At 35.7% G+C, this 19,732-nt stretch overlaps 1 protein-coding gene across 7 annotated transcripts; it reads left to right on the top strand.

Annotated features, from left to right (window-relative positions):
* Nucleotides 1-3,503: 3,503 nt before the first annotated feature.
* On the top strand, nucleotides 3,504-19,587 carry LOC103715512 (uncharacterized). 7 transcript variants are annotated; one of them, XM_039127837.3, is made up of 9 exons: nucleotides 3,504-3,752; nucleotides 5,931-5,964; nucleotides 6,309-6,522; nucleotides 6,703-6,788; nucleotides 6,988-7,134; nucleotides 9,001-9,103; nucleotides 15,936-16,048; nucleotides 16,919-17,045; nucleotides 19,041-19,587. In XM_039127837.3, exons 2-8 carry the CDS (start codon nucleotides 5,959-5,961, stop codon nucleotides 17,009-17,011), a joined length of 762 nt encoding a protein of 253 aa, XP_038983765.1. In that variant the 5' UTR covers nucleotides 3,504-3,752; nucleotides 5,931-5,958; the 3' UTR covers nucleotides 17,012-17,045; nucleotides 19,041-19,587. The 7 variants fall into 7 exon arrangements, with proteins under 7 accessions (XP_038983765.1, XP_038983764.1, XP_038983762.1 ...); XM_039127836.3 differs by having other exon boundaries at nucleotides 5,931-5,970; XM_039127834.3 differs by having other exon boundaries at nucleotides 5,931-5,970; nucleotides 6,225-6,522.
* The last annotated feature ends 145 nt before the right edge of the window (nucleotides 19,588-19,732 follow it).

The raw sequence follows: 19,732 nt of genomic DNA, 5'->3' as shown, positions 1-19,732 counted from the left end.
ATTCTAGAAAATAATGAGCACTTGCTTGGAAGTATCTCTCAAAAATTTTATTTTTAAATATACAAAATTTTGTTTGATCTATAGATACATTTAACTGGGGAGAGCTGCCTGGTGAAATAAGATGGGTTAAATATCTCATTTAAATCAATTAGTTAAAGAAAATTTCATTCTTATTTCTATTCTAAAAAAATAAAAAATATTTTTGTTTCTAGAATTTAATTTCCACTCTCTATTAGTATTTAAATTTCATTGGATTTCAATTCAAATTTTAGTAACAGACCAAATACGTACCAAACGTACCTTATATATATTTTTTCGTGTTGATGGATACAAGAATTCACCTGTGGAATTCCTCAAGGAAGCCCTCCGCCTCCGGCTAAAAGCCGGAGAGAGTTTGGTGGCTTTGTCTTTCCATCTCCATTTAAATAACAAAGATGTACTGCACGTTTTGTAGGTAGCCCCACTCAAAAAAAAGAGCAATCAATTTCAAACAGCTTATTTTATGCCTCCTGAACTGCACTTACATGCATTTGATTTCTTGTGGGATGTAACTAAGGTTTAATAGATTTTCATTCTTCTTGATACATAAAACTGATATGGGCCAGACTTTGGGTCTAAAGTATATTCATTTTTAGTAAGCTTCGGGCTGATCTATTTAAAAATTAATATTTTTTATGTCCAAACTCGGCCCATGATCAGCAGCACAGAATGGTCCTAGTCTCTTAGAAAATATGGCATACATTTGCATCTAAATTTCATATTTGTTGGAATAACACTCAAATAAAAAAACAATTTGCTGTTAATCATGTGAAACATTTTGTTTTTCTGCTATTTAAATAGAGAAGTCTTTTGTTGCTTGACTCTACTTTTTGCTCTAAACTAATTCCACCTTAGCAATATATAGCTACAAAAGAGAAGAAATTTGAACCCTCCTTTATATTTCAAGAGGGACACTTTGATGTATTAATAAATTGCACTCTTTTAATTATCCTGATCCATCTCTACCAAACAAAGTAGTATAAAGAAGAAGCAAGCTCCTCGCTGTCTATGCAGAGGGACTGCTTTAACGCGTAGTTAAGTTGGGTGCTTGCTAAGTACATGGTTGATGAAAGAGTAACAATATTTTAACTTTATATCATAATCGGCTCTTGTAAGTTGTAACAAGTTTTGAAGTCACTTTGAATGGCTATAGATATGTATCTCAGTAACTATAATTATTTGATCCAAACTATAAATATCTGGTCACCGGTAAAAACTAGGCTTGTTTGGGATCATTCTAATTTTCTGTTTTTTATTTTAAAATTAGAAATAAAAAAAAATATTTGGTGCTATTTTTATGTTCAAAAATTATTTTTATTATTTTTATGAAAATAAAGTAAGAATTTTTTTTACCTCCACTATTTTTAATAGGACGAAATTTATGTCTTTTGTCGACATTGACACCATTTCTACTTTTGTCGTTATTGCTGCCATTGTCATTGTCTTTATCTTCATTGCCAACACCATTGCTGCTACCACTTCTACCTTTATCATCATTGCTACTGTCATCTCCATCATTACCACCACGCTAGCTACCGCTATCACCCCTACCACTATAACTATTACTATTACCACCTCCACTATATTGCTACCACCACCACTATCATATTATCGATGCCCATATTACTATTTTTATTGCTGCTACCACCTCTATGCCGTTGCTAAATTGCTAGTATCTCAACTATCACTACTAATTATCTTAATCACCATCATCATATTTATATTAAAAAAATTAATTATACAAAAATATATTTATTTTTTAAAAAATATAAAGTAAAATAAAAAATTTAAAAAAATAAGATTAGAAAATAAAAAATATAGAAGTAGTGCCAAAGAGCATCCTAAAAGTATGTTTTACTTGGTAGCGGATGGGGTTACTTCATAACGCTAAATGTCTGTTTTACGGTACCAACCTATGCCTCTTTTAAAAATGACCGTCTTATAATCTAGTTATATTAGACTAAGAAATATGAACTCAGTTTTTATCTTCATAAAATCTTCTTCATTTGTGTGCTAATTAATTACTTCATATTTACTCCACGGTTGCTAACGATACTTATATGTACAAGTCCTCTGTTTGTTTCAACCATCGTGTGGTTGAGATTACCTGAGTTGTATATCAAACCACAGGTCGTTGATTTTCATTAAACATTGGCAGGAAATGTGAATTTACCATTCCTTCCACTTTTTTTTTTTTTTTTGTAAACCTTTTTCTCCCAATTTTGCACCATCTCCTCTCGGTCATCTTGCCCACCCCTTTTATGCTCCCACTTCTACCATTTAAATCACCGGCAATAATTATCACAAGGAGACCATAAGAGGTACAATACGCCTAGGCTTCAAAGAAATTAAAGGAAAAATATTTACTTATCATACCTTCCCTTTTAGAAAAATTAACTTGAAAACGAGATGCAAGCACACTGGATTACATGTTTGTACGAAATTTTAAAGAAGTTGATGGATTAAGATGCAAATCAAGAAAATTGCAGCAATCAATCCATCATAAAAAAAAAGCATATGTTCCAACGGGTGAATGATTTCGGTAATTCTTTCTTTTGAATAGATAAATCGGCTTACCACCGAGGTGGTAATACAGATGGAACAGGACTTTGCTTCTATCGGTGTGGTCCAGATTTGAAACGCGCGGCGTCGATTATATATAGAGACCGAATGTCCCCTGTCTGAACATACTTGATGGGAATGCTTCGGATCTGCTGTCCGCTGGTACTGAGGTGGTGTTGGGATGACGTACTCACACGTGGGTAATCACGGGTTGAAGAGGATATGAGTGTATTGTCTATCCGCATAGGACATTTTCTGGTAGAAGAGGGATTTAGTGGGGGCTACTATGCGAGTGGGATTAATTTTTCTCCCCTCTCCTTTTTGACTGAGCAAAAAAAAAAAAAAAAAAGAAAAAAAAGAAAGAAAAGAAAAGAAGATGAATCGTTGGCTGGCGCGTATAAACAAACATAACAAACATCTAGTCACTCCAATCGTTGGCTGGCGCGTATAAATAATAGTTTATATCTTTTCACTTGCTAATATTTATTTTCTATAGTACATAAATTAAATAAATTCCAGTAATAGGTATAAAAAAAGTAAAATATATTTTTTAATAAAAAACATATTTATTTTTCTTGATTACAAAATTAATACCGGAGCATTCAAATTAAACATCTACACCATTTTTATCAAAAAAAATATAAAATTCAAATTTAAGATCCACACTATTATTTCATATTATTAAAATAATTAAAATTAAAAATATATATTTTGATAATTTTTATCTAAAGATAAGTCTTCAATGCAATGGTAAAGTTGTTTCATCGTGATTTTTTTTTTCTTCCTGCGTTCTGCTGTCATGTGACTACAATTTAACCAAGGCCAAATTATATTTATTTTTTAAAAGTTTTATGCAAAACAACATATTGGTATTTCTCCCGTGTAAGTCGGCATTTGGTCTCGGGCCCAGAGTCTCCCTTTCAACCCCCCCTCTCTTCACGTCTCACGTCCTTCGACCCGTTCTCCTCTCCCTTTCTCCCTTCTCTCCTTCCCTTGCCGGCGATCCCTCGGAGAACACCCAGCCAAAACCCTAACGCCAGAGATCTCGTGCCATCGGAGGATCTCCATCGGATCTTTTAGATTTTTGGCTTTAAGATGCTATGCGCTCGGAGTCTTCAACAAAATCTCGGAGTTGTTCTTCTAACGACGAGGTAAGTCACGGATGGAATGCTGTCCTTTTTCCCCGTTTCTTTGTCGTTTTTATGTTTTATGATCTGAATGGCTGGGAATCTCGGTAAGGAATTCGGTTTCTTTGCTTCGATCAGCGTAGTTGTGGTTTGGAGTTTGTTTTTCGCTGCATTGAATCTGAATGCATGTCAGGGTTACAAGATCTTAGGACTTAATGGAAGGGAATAGGCGAGCTTGCGGTTCTTGGATCTTTTAACCATTCATAATGGTAATGGCTGACCGTAGAGATGTTGGAGGTTGAGTCTTCTTTCTTTGAGCGATCTTACAGCTGAGGGTTCTGATTTGGAAGAATTTTAAATCTTGACAGATGATAGCACGAGTTCTGGACGGAGTTCTTTCCATTTATATCAGTCTTCTGTTTATCATCTTCAAGAAGAAGAAAATCACGTGTTGAATGAAAGACTGGATCTCTTTCTGATGCCCGTTCATACGTCTAGGTTAAAATATTAACACCTTTGCGATCAACAATTGTTAAGCTGCCCACTATCTTGATTTCCATCTTATGAGTCTATTTTGGGGCATGGATGGATAAAGATGAGAAGAATAGGAAAAAGTTTATATGAATTATAAATCCAAGACATCTGAAGTCATGAAAAACCCAATTTAGTTCAAAATTTTGTTGTTAGGATTCAATCATGTTTCAAGATGTACATCTTTTGAATTAAAAAAGGGAAGAAGTTGGTTTTATTGTACATGTTTGTACTATCATATATTACTTCAGGTTTTGATGCAACCTCACACTTTTATATTTCTTTTCTTTTCTTTTTGCCTGAAAGGATCACATATTTTTATATTTTCTCGCTCTTTTTTTTTCTACGTGAAAAAGTATGTAGAACAAATAATATTTGTTGTTTCACTAAGAAAATTGCTCGTCTTTTGTGTCGCTTCACTAAGGCTCTAACAGGAAAAACACTCCCACTTTTGTCATATTCGCCTACTTTTTTCCATCAAACTACACATTTTCAAGTATCAGAAGGAGATATTTTCTTGAAAATCATGAGCCCAAGGTTACATATAACCTGAAAGGAGATAGCCTTTCATCCAGTTCTCATACTCTGTGGTTCATTGATAGGATCTGATTTACAGGTTAATAATTACTAGTTATTTGCCTTCTACAACAACATTTACTCTATGGACTGGTTTTGTAGTCATTGCCAGTCAATGAATAATTTTCAATTTATAAACTATAATGACTAAAGCTCTGTTGAGGTAGAAACAACTGTTGGCTATTTGTAGCTTTTATAAGTATAAACCATGTGGAACATCCTGGATCTGCTTGCTTTCAGGCATAGCAGTGGCACCTATCTCATCGGGGACTGCTACGATATGTTTTGAATACATGTGATCTGTATTAGAAGGGGGTGTGAGGGAGTTAAGAAGATGGACTTGCTACACTGACCTGATAAAGTGCTAATTTTGTGATTTTGTCCTTCATCAGCCTAAAATAAGCTTGAAGGTTGGATTAGCAATACAATGACACAATTAATATGATAACAAAATCTTTAATGTTGGTATTCCTATTTCCTATTTACAAACTGAAAATGGTTTTTGAACCATGTTACTGTTATATAGCTTTTTCAATCTAAGTTCAATAGTTTGGATCTAAGCTTCCCTCTTTTTATGAGGTTACATAGGAAGGATTTTTCTGGTATTATAAAAATAAAAACATGCTATTTACTTGCGTTTTTTATGAGCTAGGTATCTTTTTTTTTTTTGAACTAGCTTAATGATTCTTCCAAGATCATGAGGTCTTATCTCGTTGAATCCCTTGCTGCAGCTATAAAAGTTAAACTGCTGAGCTGGTGAGTTGATGCTGGCAGAAAGAAGCTTGGCTAAAAAATTAAGATATCACATGCATTAAGAAGATGAAATCTATTTTAAAGAGTTAAAAGAATGACCAAATATGAGAAGAATTCAGTTAATGTTCTGGTTGTCAATCATTGTTGATGAATCTTTTTGTTGTCTAATCTTGTCCTACATTGTCTTCTCTCAACTCCCCCTGAGTAAAATATGGTGCTATGATGAATATGCACTGAACAATGTACTGGATGATATTATACTGCTCTGCTAACATGCTATATATTAAAATATTGCAGCACCGGAACCTCCTAATTAACACATTGTATTGCACATATATTCAGGTACCAGGAATAGTTCTTATTTGATGGCATGGAGGTGAAGGTAAGGTGCTTCCTCATAAGTGAAGGAATTCCAATCAACTATCTGAGTAATCCTTATTTTTTCCTTTTTGTAACATGATGTTCAAAACCTTGCCGCATGAACTTGGAGATTTAAGTGATGTTCTAGTGTTACTGCATGTTTATGGACCTAAGCTTGTCCTTTATAGGCATTCATCTTGTTTACTCAATGACTTTCTTTAGCCTCCTTTTCTTGGTGAGGTGCTTGAACGACATGCTATCCTTTCTATTTTGCAGGATTTTTACATTCTTTTGAAATGAAATACAAACTTAAACCATTTGATGTGGCCTGGATGTGATTCGATATTCTTCACAATGCAGTTGGTGTCTACTGGTGTTCAGACAGAAGAGGCATCAGAAACTGAGCCAATTCTGTCTCAGCTAACCAATGCTGGCAGTTCCAAGGAGTCCCCATCTTCATGTGAAATCAGTCCTGTGGGTGCTGATGACGACAGTCAAAGCATCGATGATGATGAACATTGCAATCTTGTGAATCAAGACCTACATCAATGCCGAATTTGCCTTGATACTGGAGGTCTTTACTTATCATACTTAGTACATTAAATTTCTCAGGGTAGAGGCGAAACATTTTATCATATGATAAAGATATGCATCAGCATTTTTTCTCCCACGCAGAATATATTCTTTCCAGTCAAATGTTTATTTCTCTGTCCTTTTCCTTTTCCCCCTTATCGAGGTTCCTGTTTTCTTGCAGGTGATGATTTAATTGCACCCTGCCATTGTAAGGGTACACAGAAGTATGTGCATCGATCTTGTCTTGATAACTGGAGATCAACCAAGGTATTGTTTAATATGTTGATCTTTTAATTTTTACTCAGTACACTGGCTACAAATGGTTTTTCACCAAATGTTGGAGCTGGTATCCTACTATTCATATTAGAGATCAGCCTGCGGTAGTCTGAGATGAATCCATTTCCTAATATTTTGACATTCTTTGTGGAAGGCAAGCTTTTACTATCCATTTTCTATCTTCTGTCAGGAAGGCTTTGCATTTGCACACTGTACAGAGTGCCGGGCTGTTTTCATACTGCGTGCAAATGTGCCACCAGATCGGTGGTGGTTGAGACTGAAGTTTCAGCTCCTTGTTGTTAGGGATCATGCACTTATATTTGTTATCGTGCAGCTGGTAAAATCTTAAAACTATATGCTGTGTGGCTACCTTAGTACTTTTTGTCATGTATGATCTTGTTGGCCTCGACATACCTAGTTATTAAACATTATAGAATAGCTAAATTTGATAGAATTCATGCAGCTTATATTTTATATATGTAAATGAGATGCATCTTTCCTAGGAGAACCTGTTGAGTTTTTCTCGGCATTAATATGTTTATCTTAATTTTTCGTTTCATATAACTTGGTTTTCTAATTTGCAATATTAAGAAACAATGAATACCTACTAGCTATGTTTAAAATATAACTGGGTATTCCAAGATAAGACTGGCTTTTAAGAAGTGCCCACTGCAGCTTCACTAATTTGCCTCTAAATGTCTTGTTTTACTGAATTAAAACTGTCTTGTCGTGACTTATCCGAAAAATGTTTCAAGTCACCTGTTTGGAGTGTGCTTCTTGCAAGCTGCTTGCTATCCATTGTAACTGATATATGACAAATGCTGATGTAACAGAATCATTGCTTGCTATCCATTGTAACTAGTATGCTACAAATGCTTATGATGCAGAAGCGTTTTTGGTAAAAGGAGGTCAATAATTTACCCAATAATTTGGAGCAGTAAAATAAGATGAAAAAAATCAACAAGAAAAAATAACTGAAGATGTTAGGAGAATAATACATTTATACTTAATATTAACTCTTCCAAACCAACTCTACCTTCAAAAGACCTGTGGCATAGGTTTCCATTATGTTAACAAGCAAAACCTAAGCATGTCTTGAAATCCTAATTTTGCTGCATTGTTTCTGAGCTTTCTGAAGACCTAAATTTACCTATATTTGCTTGTTTGGAAGCTTAAAGAAATAACCTCAATCCAGAAATACCTAAAGTTGATGCAAAAACTGTCATGATCTGGAATCCCTTTCAAAATAGTAGCCAATTCTAGTGGGATGGTATTGGTGCTGCTAGTTGTGTTGATACTTGATAGCTAAACTTTGAATCTAATACAACCACGATAAAATGCACGTGTTCTATGGCTAAGACTGCTATGAGTTTCTCCATTTGCCTAGCACTGATTACTGTACTCTTGAGACAACATCGGTTGTCCATTGGCCTTGCTAAAGCGTGTGTTCCAGTGATTGTTATCTGTATGAAAGATTGAAATTCATCCACGAGATGTAGTTTAAATCAGCCCCCAAGCTCTTTTCCCGTTTCCTACTTTCAAAATAGAAATCTCTCTCTCTCTCTCTCTCTCTCTCTCTCTCTGTGTGTGGTTTATTAGTACCATCTGCATTTAATTGCTGCTGCCACCACCTTGATTCACTCTATAATTGAGAACTGCAAAAGCCAAAATTTGATGTCTATTCTCTCTAGCAAGAAAGCCCCCAGAACAGGAACAACTACAAGAAGTGTTATTCTGAGTTGCCTTTGGTGGATCTACCACTGCCATTGCACTGCAGAGAGTGGAAAGTAAGACCTCCACATATATGTTTCCAGCAGGTGATTGCAACAGTAGTGGAAGAAGAGCAGGGCGGAGTGTGCATGGTTTGACAGCAGGTTTTACTTTTTGCTGCAGAGAGTAGAGAGTGGTGTTAAAAGCTTCGTCAGGGAGCATCTTTTGGCAAGATTTTTACTTGCAAGGACAAACGAAGGACGTGGTCCACTTAGGAGTCATGGAAACATTTTCCTGGAATAATTCTATTAAATTATTTATACATAGAATACATTAGTTCCTGAAAGCTTAAGTTCTGATACAAATACGATCTTTCCATTTAACCACCACTGGTGCACAACATCCTTCCCCACTCACCCAAATAACAAATTTGACAAACCTATTTGTCTTTGTTTTTGCTTTACAAGTTTCTTTAAGCAATTGTTTGTGACAGGTTGTCGCTTTCTTGGGTATGCTGGTATACAGAGTTTATGGCGAGGAACTGCGAGAAATGTTTGGTTATGAGGAACACCCTTATGGATTTTATACAATGGCCGGTATGTTCATTTTGTTAACAGCTTGTGTTTAATGTCATGTAGCTGCATTTTATCTTATAGGAAAAAAAATTAGTTAGTTATACTGCAGTTTTCAATTCTAAAGTACTCATGTAAATTTTTATTATACAAGTGATAAAGCCTAATTCATCTTCTTAGCTATGAAAAATGTGTCAGTTAACTCACATTAAATTCAATATCCGTGTTTGTCATACTTCCTTCTTGAGATCTAATGCTGATCTGTACATCATAATTTGCAAAGGCAATTTTGCCATATTGGGTGCTGTTAAAAGGTCTTTTTAGTTAAGTGTACTCATTCCTTGCCCCATTGAAGGAAATGACGATCTATAATGCGTAATCAGATGGTGGAAAAGTTTCATTTTGAAATTCAACATTATTTCTTTGACAATATTTAATTATTTGAAGACTTCATACTAGGATAAGTTGCACCAAGGGTCTTACTTCAGAACGCTTAACCTTCTACTTGTGCTTCTTATTTTATTTTCGTCAATTTTCTACTAAAATTAGTTTGTAAGGCAGTTTATAAACTTCAGAATATTGGGAAAGATGGATAAAAATAGAGTAGGAATTGTTGTAGACGAGTTTAAAAGATAAAGTTGTAGACATTAAACGAGTAGGAGATAGAATAATCGTGATAAATTTAGTATTAGGAGAAGAGTCTATTAATATTATTAGTGCTCATGCTCCTCAAGTAGGTTTAGATGATATCACAAAGCAACACTTTTAGGAGGATATGGATGGACTAATTCAAAAGATTCTTAGTGGAGAAAAGATATTTATTGGAGGAGATTTTGAATGGGCACATGGGAAAATCCATTGTATGTTTTGAAAGGCTGCATGGAGGTTATGGTTTTGGAGATAAAGACGAGGAAGGAAATGCTATTGTAAAGCTCGCGATGTCGTATGACCTAATATTAGCTAATACTTGCTTTAAAAAAGACTCTTAGTTGATACTTTTGAAAGTGGGCATAATACTAGTCAAATAATTTTCTTCTTTACTGAAAAAATTCATCGAGTTTTGTGTAAACATTGTAAGGTTATACGGGGCTAGAGTTTAACCACCCAACATAAATTATTGGTTTTGGATGCATTTATTAGGAAATGGAAGAGGATTAAAGAAAATAGAAATCCGAGGACTAGATGGTGAAATTTGCAATGAGAGAAATAAATACTGCTTAAGGATAGAATGATGAAGAAAGAAAAATAGGTCTAGATAAGAAAATCAATACCATGTGCGAAGATATGGCTAACAATATTAAGAAAGTGGTTACAAAGGTATGGGAAGAATAAAAGGGCAAAGGGCCATCGAGTAAGGAGACCTGTTAGTAGAATAAGAAAGTTCAGTTGGTGGTTAAGGTTAAAAGAAAGTGCTATAGAAGACTATCTAAATGTAGGAATAAAGAAGCATATAAAAGTTATAAGGTGGCTAAGAATGAAGTTAAGAAAGCGGTACAATAGGAACATTCAAAGAATATAAAAAGTTATTCCGCAAGATAGAAACTAAAGATGGACAGAAACATATTTATTAGATTGCAAGACTAAGAGAAAAGAAAATTGGAGACTTGGACCTAATACATCAAGGATAAAAATTAAACAAAAATAGTTAAGGAGGACGAGATTAAAGAAAGATGGAGGGGTTATTTCGATAAGCTATTTAATGAAAGTTATGTAAACGATTTAGGATGCCTCACTAGTTTTATTGAGGATGGGAATGTTAAATATACACGTCGGATTAAAGTATTTGAGATGAAGAAGGCTATGAAAAAGATAAAAACAGGAAAAACAACTGAACCTGATGGAATCCCTTTAGAAGATTTGAAGTGTTTAGATGGCATCCAAGTAGCTTGGTGGACTAATTTATTTAATAAGATTTTAAAGATCTAAGATATTGCCTGAGGAATGGACAAAGAGTATCATATTATGATTTATAAGAATAAAGGTGATATTCAAAATTATTTTAACTATCGTGGTGTCAAACTCACGAGCCATGCTATAAAACTTTGAGAAAGGGTGATTGAGCATAGAGTGATATGTGATACAAAAATATTAGAGAATTAACTTGGCTTTATGTTACAAGGTCTATCTTTCTCCTTCGAAGATTGATAGAGAAATATAAATAAAGGAGGCATGATCTTCATATGGTTTTTATTGATATAGAGAAAGCATATAATAAATTCCATAACGAAGCCTCATGATGGGTGTTGAAAAAGAAAGGAATTTCTATTAAATATATTTATGTGATTAAGGATATGTACAATGAAGCAATTAGTTGTGTGAGAAGTACTGGTGGTAATAATAAGTTTCCAAGCATAATATGTTAACACCAAGGATGTGCTCCAAGTCCTTATCTTTTTGTGCTAGATATGGATAAGCGTACTAGGCATATTCAAAATGATATTTCTTGGTGCATGCTATTTGCATATGTTCGTTGAAACAAATTACATAACATTTACAATCTGACAATAGAAGGCCTGGCATAGCCACAGCTAAGATCCTCTCTTGGGTAGGGCTCTTGGGTTTTCTTATCTAGGTTGCTCCAACTCTTTCCCATAGAACGTGATACGGGGTACCTTATTGCTTAGTCTGGCTTTTTTTATGGAAGCTTTAACACGGCTGGACAAGCGGCTGTAGTCTTGGTAAATAAAATCAAAATTGAAGTCAATCATAAGTTGGAATTATGGATGAATGCATTAGAATTTAAGGTTTTAGGTTAAGTAAGACCAAGATGGAATACGTGGAATGTAATTTTTGTAAAAATTAGAATTAGAGGTGAAGGTGAAATAAATATTGAGTATCATGAAGTTTCTAAGAGCGATCATTTTTGGTATTTAGGATCGATTATTCATAAAGAAGGAAAGATTGAAGAAGATGTTATCCGTAAGATTAAAGTAGGTTGGATAAAATAGAGAAGTGCAACTAAGATATTATGTGATTGTTGGATTCCTGCCAAGTTAAAATAGGACAATGATACGACCAATTATGCTTTATGGTACAGAATATTGGGCAGTTAGAAAATAATACATGCACAAGATGGGTATGACCGAAATAAAAATATTGAGACTGATGTGTAGTAATACAAGAATAGATGGAATGAGAAATGATTTGTAGAAAGATAGGTGGAGCACCAATTGAGGATAAATTGAGAGGACGACTTAGATCGTTTGGACATGCATAACCAAGGTTTGCTGTACCGGTCGGTACCAGTCGGTACCGACCGTACCGTACCAGTACCGATGGGTACCGGTATCGGTACACCAATGTCGGTACGGTCGGTACCGATCGTATGGTACCGTACCGACGCTCGGTAGCCTATACTAGTGCGGCACCGGTACGGCGAACCTTGTGCATAACATAGGTTGGGGGATGCACTAGTACAAAGAGTGATTTGATGCATGCAGAAAGAAAGAGAGGTAGAGATAAAAAATCACATAGGATAAAGTAGCAAGGAAGGACTTGATGTTGCTACATCGTTAGATAGTGTGGCCCTTGGAATGGAGAAAAATGATTCATGTAGCGGAAGCCAACTAGTTTGGGATTAAGGCTTAGTTGAGTTAAGTTGAAAATGCCATTGTGACAGAGGATTATCTAATAAGAAATCTAGCCACACTTCTGTTAAGGACAAATCTAGAAATTAGAAAATTTTATTTCATTTGGGAATTAGGAAACTTTATTTTTTTGTGGACTCTAGGACTAGAATTTTATAAGGACTCCAGTATTTTATTTCTATGCGGACTCTTATTAGGGTTTGGGTTGTCTGTATAAATTTGTTGCTATATAATTGAGAAAACATTGCATTATTGAGATTTGAGAATATAGAATATTGAGTTGCCCTCTCTCTCTCTACCTTCTCCTCTTCTTCTCTTTCCTCTTCTTCTTCTTCTGTCTTCTTCTTTTGTCCTATGTTAATTTGGTATTAGAGCAAACCTTGATCCACCACCACTGTTGTAGCATCTTCGCTGCTCCATCAGCACCATCTCAAGATTCACACCCGTCCACCCGCAGCACCACCTTGAGATTCAAGCCGATCCACCCACCACATCAACATCGGGAAAAAAAAGAAAAAAACTAGAGAGAGATGATCCCCTATTTTGCCTACAGATCTCTTGCCGTTTTTGTCGCCCTCCTGGTCACCAGTGGCTTGCTGCCCCTTTGCTAGAGCCCTCTTGCTCCACCTCTCCCACTCACGAGCCTATACTATATCACAACTAGATTGGACAAGGAAGATGTAGTGGATTGAATATGGTTCTTGAATTTTGTTAAATAATTGAGGAATTGTTGTAGCATGCCCTTTGCATTCAAAGCTGTTAAACTCCAAGAAGATAATTGATGCAATGCTATCTTGTAATAAAATTGGAAAAAGTTTTATATCTTTTTTGCTTACAAATGTTGTTGTTAAAGAATATTGCCATTCATGAGGTACTTTTTGCATTTGTAGCGCAACACATTTTAAATTGAGTTTTAGTTGCTGAAATCGAGTGCCAGTGTGTGGGTGGATGCGGATGCAGGTGTGGGTTGGGGGAAGCAGATATTTTAGAAATGCTTTCGGTAAGGAAGTGCTTAGGAAGTAGATGCAGCTTCGAGATCCTTGGAAGATTCCAAAGCAGGTATATTATACTAGATGGAAGATTTCAGCTGCTAACAATTGAACAGACTCTACTGGGCAATCCTTCTATCTGATTTAGGAAAACTTAAATTAGAAGACAAACATATCTGTCTCCACCAGCTGCATTATATCTCTCGATTGATCACTAAACTATATCTCCAGCTACATGAAATGTATTAACATTGCATTATAAGTTTAATTATGTTTCATCTTTCACTTGGACAGGTCATCCCCTGTGATCAAGAGTTGGCAAGGTTTAATTACTGACAAACTCTAATTATGACATATTATATATTTCTACTGGTGCCCCCTTTGTCAAGTTAGGGTATCACATGAGCTGTTATTTTCCTTGATATACTTTCTGGCATTATTCTCTTCATAACAATTTATGCAATAAGATTAGGTTATGAATCAATGGATAAGTGAGAAACCTCGGCACACTTCACAGCCTGATGAGAGCTGTAGTTGTATTGGTAATTGGCATGTGTTATGTGACTAATTGAAAAAAAGGATTATTTAATGTTTGACTGTCGCTCTATTTATCAACCAAGAGGAAGGAGTAATTAGTGGAGGTCATAATCTAATTAACAAATATGCAGCAGAAGTAACAAATGGGATTAATTCAAGAACAGTATTTGATCAATTGTTGTGATGTAGTCATTTGATGATTATTCTTTGCACTGCGTTTGACTGATTCAAGTGGATGGAGTATTTGACAGACCATTAGATGAAATATAAAGGATTAGATGTTTTATTTATGTAAGTTTTTTCTTTGATAAATTAACTCCCTTTTTATAAACAACATATGCAATCCTTGCTTTTGATAGTTGATTTTTATTTGTTTGTCTGGTAATTTAATTTAGAGATAATAAAATGGGGTGAATTACCGACTTTTGTATAGGAACTGGTTCAATAGGGAGGTTTAAATGCAGTCTTTGAGAGCTTCATGGCAGCAAAGTGACACTCCTTTAAGGCCCAAGAGTTATATATGGTAATTGTGGGTGAATTGCTACTTTCAACCATGAAGGGAGGGGCAGAGAAAGCGTCTTGGGTGGTTCAGGATGGTTGTGGTATTCAGGGTGCACATACACACAAACACAGACAGACACACAGGGGGTTCTGGCTGACCTCTTAGGTTAGGGATAGGATTTGAAAATGATAAACAATTTATTGTATATATTTTATATAATATGTAACTTATGTATGTTTACTATGTATAGTATTGGGCCTAACCAAGTCAGGCCATGGTATCTTGGAACGCACACCCAGTTCTGTCTTGAATCTTTATTGGGTCTTGAAATGTAATGTAATTTTCCTGTCATGAATGTTGACATGATAGAAGTGCCCCAAAACCATTATGGTGAAAATCATTTAAAATTATACTTCATAGAGAACTCATGAAATGAGATCATACTGTTTGGGTGGGTGGGGAGGATATGGTAGTAAGTCACCACAAATATGAATGAAAAGGACATGTATCTGCTGATTGCTTTGTTAGTGCATCAGAATCATCTTCTTGTCATTGTCATCATCTTTACCAACAGAACAACGACATAATTCTGCAAAGGTATTTTGTTGAAGCACATATTTATCTTTGGCACATGCAAGAGACATGCTGGAAAGGCAGAGTGATTTGACAAGAAATAAATCAGTGTCGACATAGGTAGACCTTTCCAAGGATTTGATCTTTAATCATAACTTATGCCTAATAGCACTTCACAAATATGAATGGTTCACTTACTGATATCCTCTTATCTGTCAAGACCGCAGAATACTTTGTTATTTGGTCTATATGCTTTTTGGACCTGTTTGGTGGACATGCAACCAGCTTATCTGCCTCATATCTTCCCCATGAGTGGGAAGGCAACTTAAAATGAGGCACGAGGCTGAATAAGTCTTGAGGAATTGAGGGAATCAGTAAGTTGTGCAGTCCCAATATCTTTGGGATAGCAAAAGATCGCCTTTTATATAGATCCTGTTGTCTTAAAGAACTAGGATTTGGGAGACCAACAATCTACTGCCAATTCCTCAGAGTTTCTCTCTCTTCCCTTGCTTTACTCTTCAAATCCCACATGTGAAACCAGATGGGGTGATTGATTGTCCCAACAGGCCCTTAGTTTTTCAGTACATGAAGATAATCACAATCGGGACCCAAACTTGAATTGCTTTCTTATTAAATAATTGACTCTGATATTTGCTCATCTAATGCAGTATTAGCTATTATTCTGGTGGGCTTGCTGTATGGATTCTTCATTGCCATAATATGTGGACAAAGGATCAATGAACGCCACTACCATGTTCTTGCAAAACAAGAACTGACAAAGGTTCAGTATGACTGCACTCATAATTTAAATAATGAACATGTCTGGCTCTATCTCCTTCCTGAACTGGAAATGCCTTTCTTTTTTTTCAAGTGGCAGAATTCTGGTTAAATCCTGACCAAGAATGCTGATCACATATAGATGGGTAAGTCTTGGTCGTCATGGGTAAAGGGTAACTTAATAAGATCTCTAGAAGCTTGGTACCCAAAATCGATGTGAAATGATTTGAGCATTCAGAATTGGAGCCAGCAGTTTTAGTTTTTTTATAAAAAATCCATGTATACATTTTTCTCTACATTATGCGTATTCAAGAACTCTTCAACTACTGGTGTCATGAGGCTTGAGAGATATTAAATTTGGCTTTTTGCTCACCTGATTGGTAGCCCAAAGTCAATAAAACACTGGGTCTTTGAAAATGAAGTGTGCACATGAAGACACAATAGTTTTCCTTGGTCCATTTCTACTGCTTCCAGCACAAGTACATTATGTTTCCTTCAGTCATTACTGTAGCCAGATCTCGCAGACATCAGTCTAGTCAGAAATCTGACAGGCTCTGATTTTCTTAGTGAGCAATTTCATGTACGCATACAATCTCAAAACTTCTCTTAAAGAAACTCTTCACGTTTTGGAAATAAGCATCACATTCTGACAGGTGGGGTGCGCTAGTATGTGATGTCACTTTCCAAAATGAAAGAGTTTTGATATGTGCATTCACAAAGCTGTTCATCACTTCATCCTATCATTCTTTTTCCCCTTTGGATATTATTTTGGCTACAATTGTTTTGTTCTTTTTATAGAGAGCTTTTGGAATGGTAATCACATATTTGATGAAATACAGAAATTTTAATATATCTAACAACAGTATAATGCCAGGAATATGTGGTGGAAAGTAGAGATGAAAATAAGAATTTGCCGGAACTTGACCCCACTCATGTTACAGAGTTGAGAATGCTGGGACTTTACTGAGCTGGAAGATGAGCACTATATATGAGGATCTCCGGTAAGCAGTTTGTTTTGCAGATTAACTTATTTACAAATACACCTCATGATAAAGACCGTTATATATAGATACATTCATGCATTCACACATGCATGTATCACGCGTCTGTGATACATATTTTTCAAGTCAATGCAGTAGGTATCTTGTGACTACCTTGCATATACATATACATGTTTGGATCTGAATCTTTCAATTTTCTTACTGCAAGGAGGAAATTTAGGTAAGTGGATGGCTTATTAGATCATTTTTTACCAACTCCAACCAGGTGAGGCCTTCACCAGCGCAGTCAATTCTGTCTTATGTGGGTCCAGCCCAAGGCCTATTTCATTAATTATTAAGGGGCAAATACTTTTTTCAATTTTTGAAGCATTTTCTATAGTGTTTTAAGGTATGCGGCAGACAATGTAGCACTCAAGTGAGTTGTGGGCATTTACACTCGTAACAACGTGGATTGCGTTAAAAATTTTTGAGAAAATATTCAAAATATACAAACAAATAAAGATGATTAGTAAATTGGAATTAGGTTAATAAAACAAAGGAAGAAAAAGGTGCATTGTAAAATTACATTTTTTCACTACTGACCATGCAATAATACTAAATTATTCCTCTAAGAGAACATGTTCTAAATTCAAATTAATGCAACAAGTTACTGATTAGTCAATATAGAGTTTGAAATAAACATTTAACTAAGAAATGCTAGAACTTGTAACCAAGCTGTTGGAAAAGCATTGAAAGAGGCATGGGAGTTGATAAAACTCCAAATAGCATTTTTTCTTTTGACCCACTCTTTTTTTTTTGTCCTTATCATTTGGGAAAAGACGAAAATTTCAGGATAACAAACATTATGTAGAATTTTTCTTAGATTCGAACCCTCAAATAAATTGTTCAAGGCTAATTATTGTAGATGTCTCTTCACAATAACCGTGATGGAGAAAGCACCCATTCAAATGGAATGGATTCAAAATTATGTTACCGCATGGATTGGGATGATAAATCCTCCTATTTTCATCTATTAAACAGTATTTAAGTACTTAGACAGTCTGTTTAATATTGTCAAGTAGCAAATATTTCTTTAACAAGATGTGATTTTAAATAGTGAGATGAAAAAAAAATCACTATTTTAGGGACAATAGTCCCTAAGGGACCCAGCAAATCCTTTAATTTGGATTATGGGATCTGATTCTATTGTCACATTGTTATATTCACTTGATGTCAGAATGAATGAAAGTGGGAATTCTGGCTTGGCGTAAGGAAAGCAAGGGCAAAGAGAGCGGGAAAGGGGCTAGGATAGGAAGATGGTGTTGAATCTGCGGTGAGGTCAAAGTCCCTTTTTTTTTTTACATTAATTGTAAGGAGTGAATCAAGAGCCATGTCGAAGAGGAAAAGCGAGCTTATTTAGTTTGGGTTCCATTCATTTTTCCAACTCGGGAATTCGCTAGGTTGAGTAGTCCTTGCCTGTCAGGCTCAACAAATAGCATAACCTGCATCCTAGGCCAAGGCTGGCTGTGTGGGCACCTGTGAGGCAGTCAGCCTGTATATAGGGGATCACTTAGGCCATTGGGCCCTAAGCAGGGAAGCCAAGAAGATCTCTAAACCTTGGCGGGCACATGGGCAATCCAACTGGCTGCTTCTGAATCAATGAATCTGGAGCACAATCCATTCAGAATGGTAATGGAGAAACAATTGTCTGTCTGTATATTGAGTTTCTCTTGAAATTGAAGAACTTTATCAATGGCTTGCTGGTTGCTAGAATTATCTCATCTGTTTGAAAGAGGATTTTGTGAACTTCCATTATTTATTTGTTATACTGAGAAAGAATCTCAACTATTTTTTTCTTCTTTCATTAAAAAAAGAAGAAGAAGAAATTTTGCAAGTACTGGAGCTTGAGGCTGCATTCCATTGCTGTGTTAAGCTTGATTTTAATTTTCTCCAGTTTGACTTCATAACCTGGTCATGCATTTCTTCTAATATTAATCCTTGGTTTTTCTCCACAAGTTTCTTCGGTTACCTGGTGGAATCTACCTGTGGATGGCAGATGAATCAACGATGGCATAAGCCTAATCAACTACAATATGACAGGAGACTACTGTTCTAAAGGAATATGTAACTACAAAGCATTTGTAGATGGTTTTGATTTTCTTCCCCCGCCCGCCGCTGCATCACCCCACGCCACCGCCACCCCCCCCCATATTAAGGCCAACCTCACAGGACATATTTAGTGAAGTGCATATGCAAATGTTTATATATATTAATGTGCTGCAATCATGGAGCTGCGTCTCGATCCATGAAGTGTTGATTGGAAAAGTCACAAGAATTATGATGTCACCTTGTACTTAACAGAAAGATTCAAATTTACAAACTATAGCATCTGATATACAGTTATGATGTATAACTGATACGAAGAAGGGGAGATGACAAGGAACTACATTTTATTATCAATATGTACATGCTTGTGGTGTTGATCAGCCTAATAGATCTTGGCAGACCAAATAGACTCTCCTGAACATGGTAGATGGTCCGTGTCAAGTTTTTCATGTACAAATTGCCGCTCCTATTCTTGCTTTGTCAGTGTTCGGACATACTCCGAGCCAGTAAACGCAGTCAATGTAACGTTCTTGTGATGGAATTTGTTGATGTCCAGGGCTCAGAAAAAAATGAGGGTGTTTTATTAGACATACATGCCAATT

This window comes from Phoenix dactylifera, chromosome 11, assembly GCF_051530095.1.
Source record: "Phoenix dactylifera cultivar Ajwa chromosome 11, Ajwa_hap1_PhDact_Kaust_v1.1, whole genome shotgun sequence".
NCBI lineage: Eukaryota > Viridiplantae > Streptophyta > Magnoliopsida > Arecales > Arecaceae > Phoenix > Phoenix dactylifera.
The sequence above is the reverse complement of the archived record's forward strand: the minus strand, read 5'-3'. Positions and strand labels throughout refer to the sequence as shown.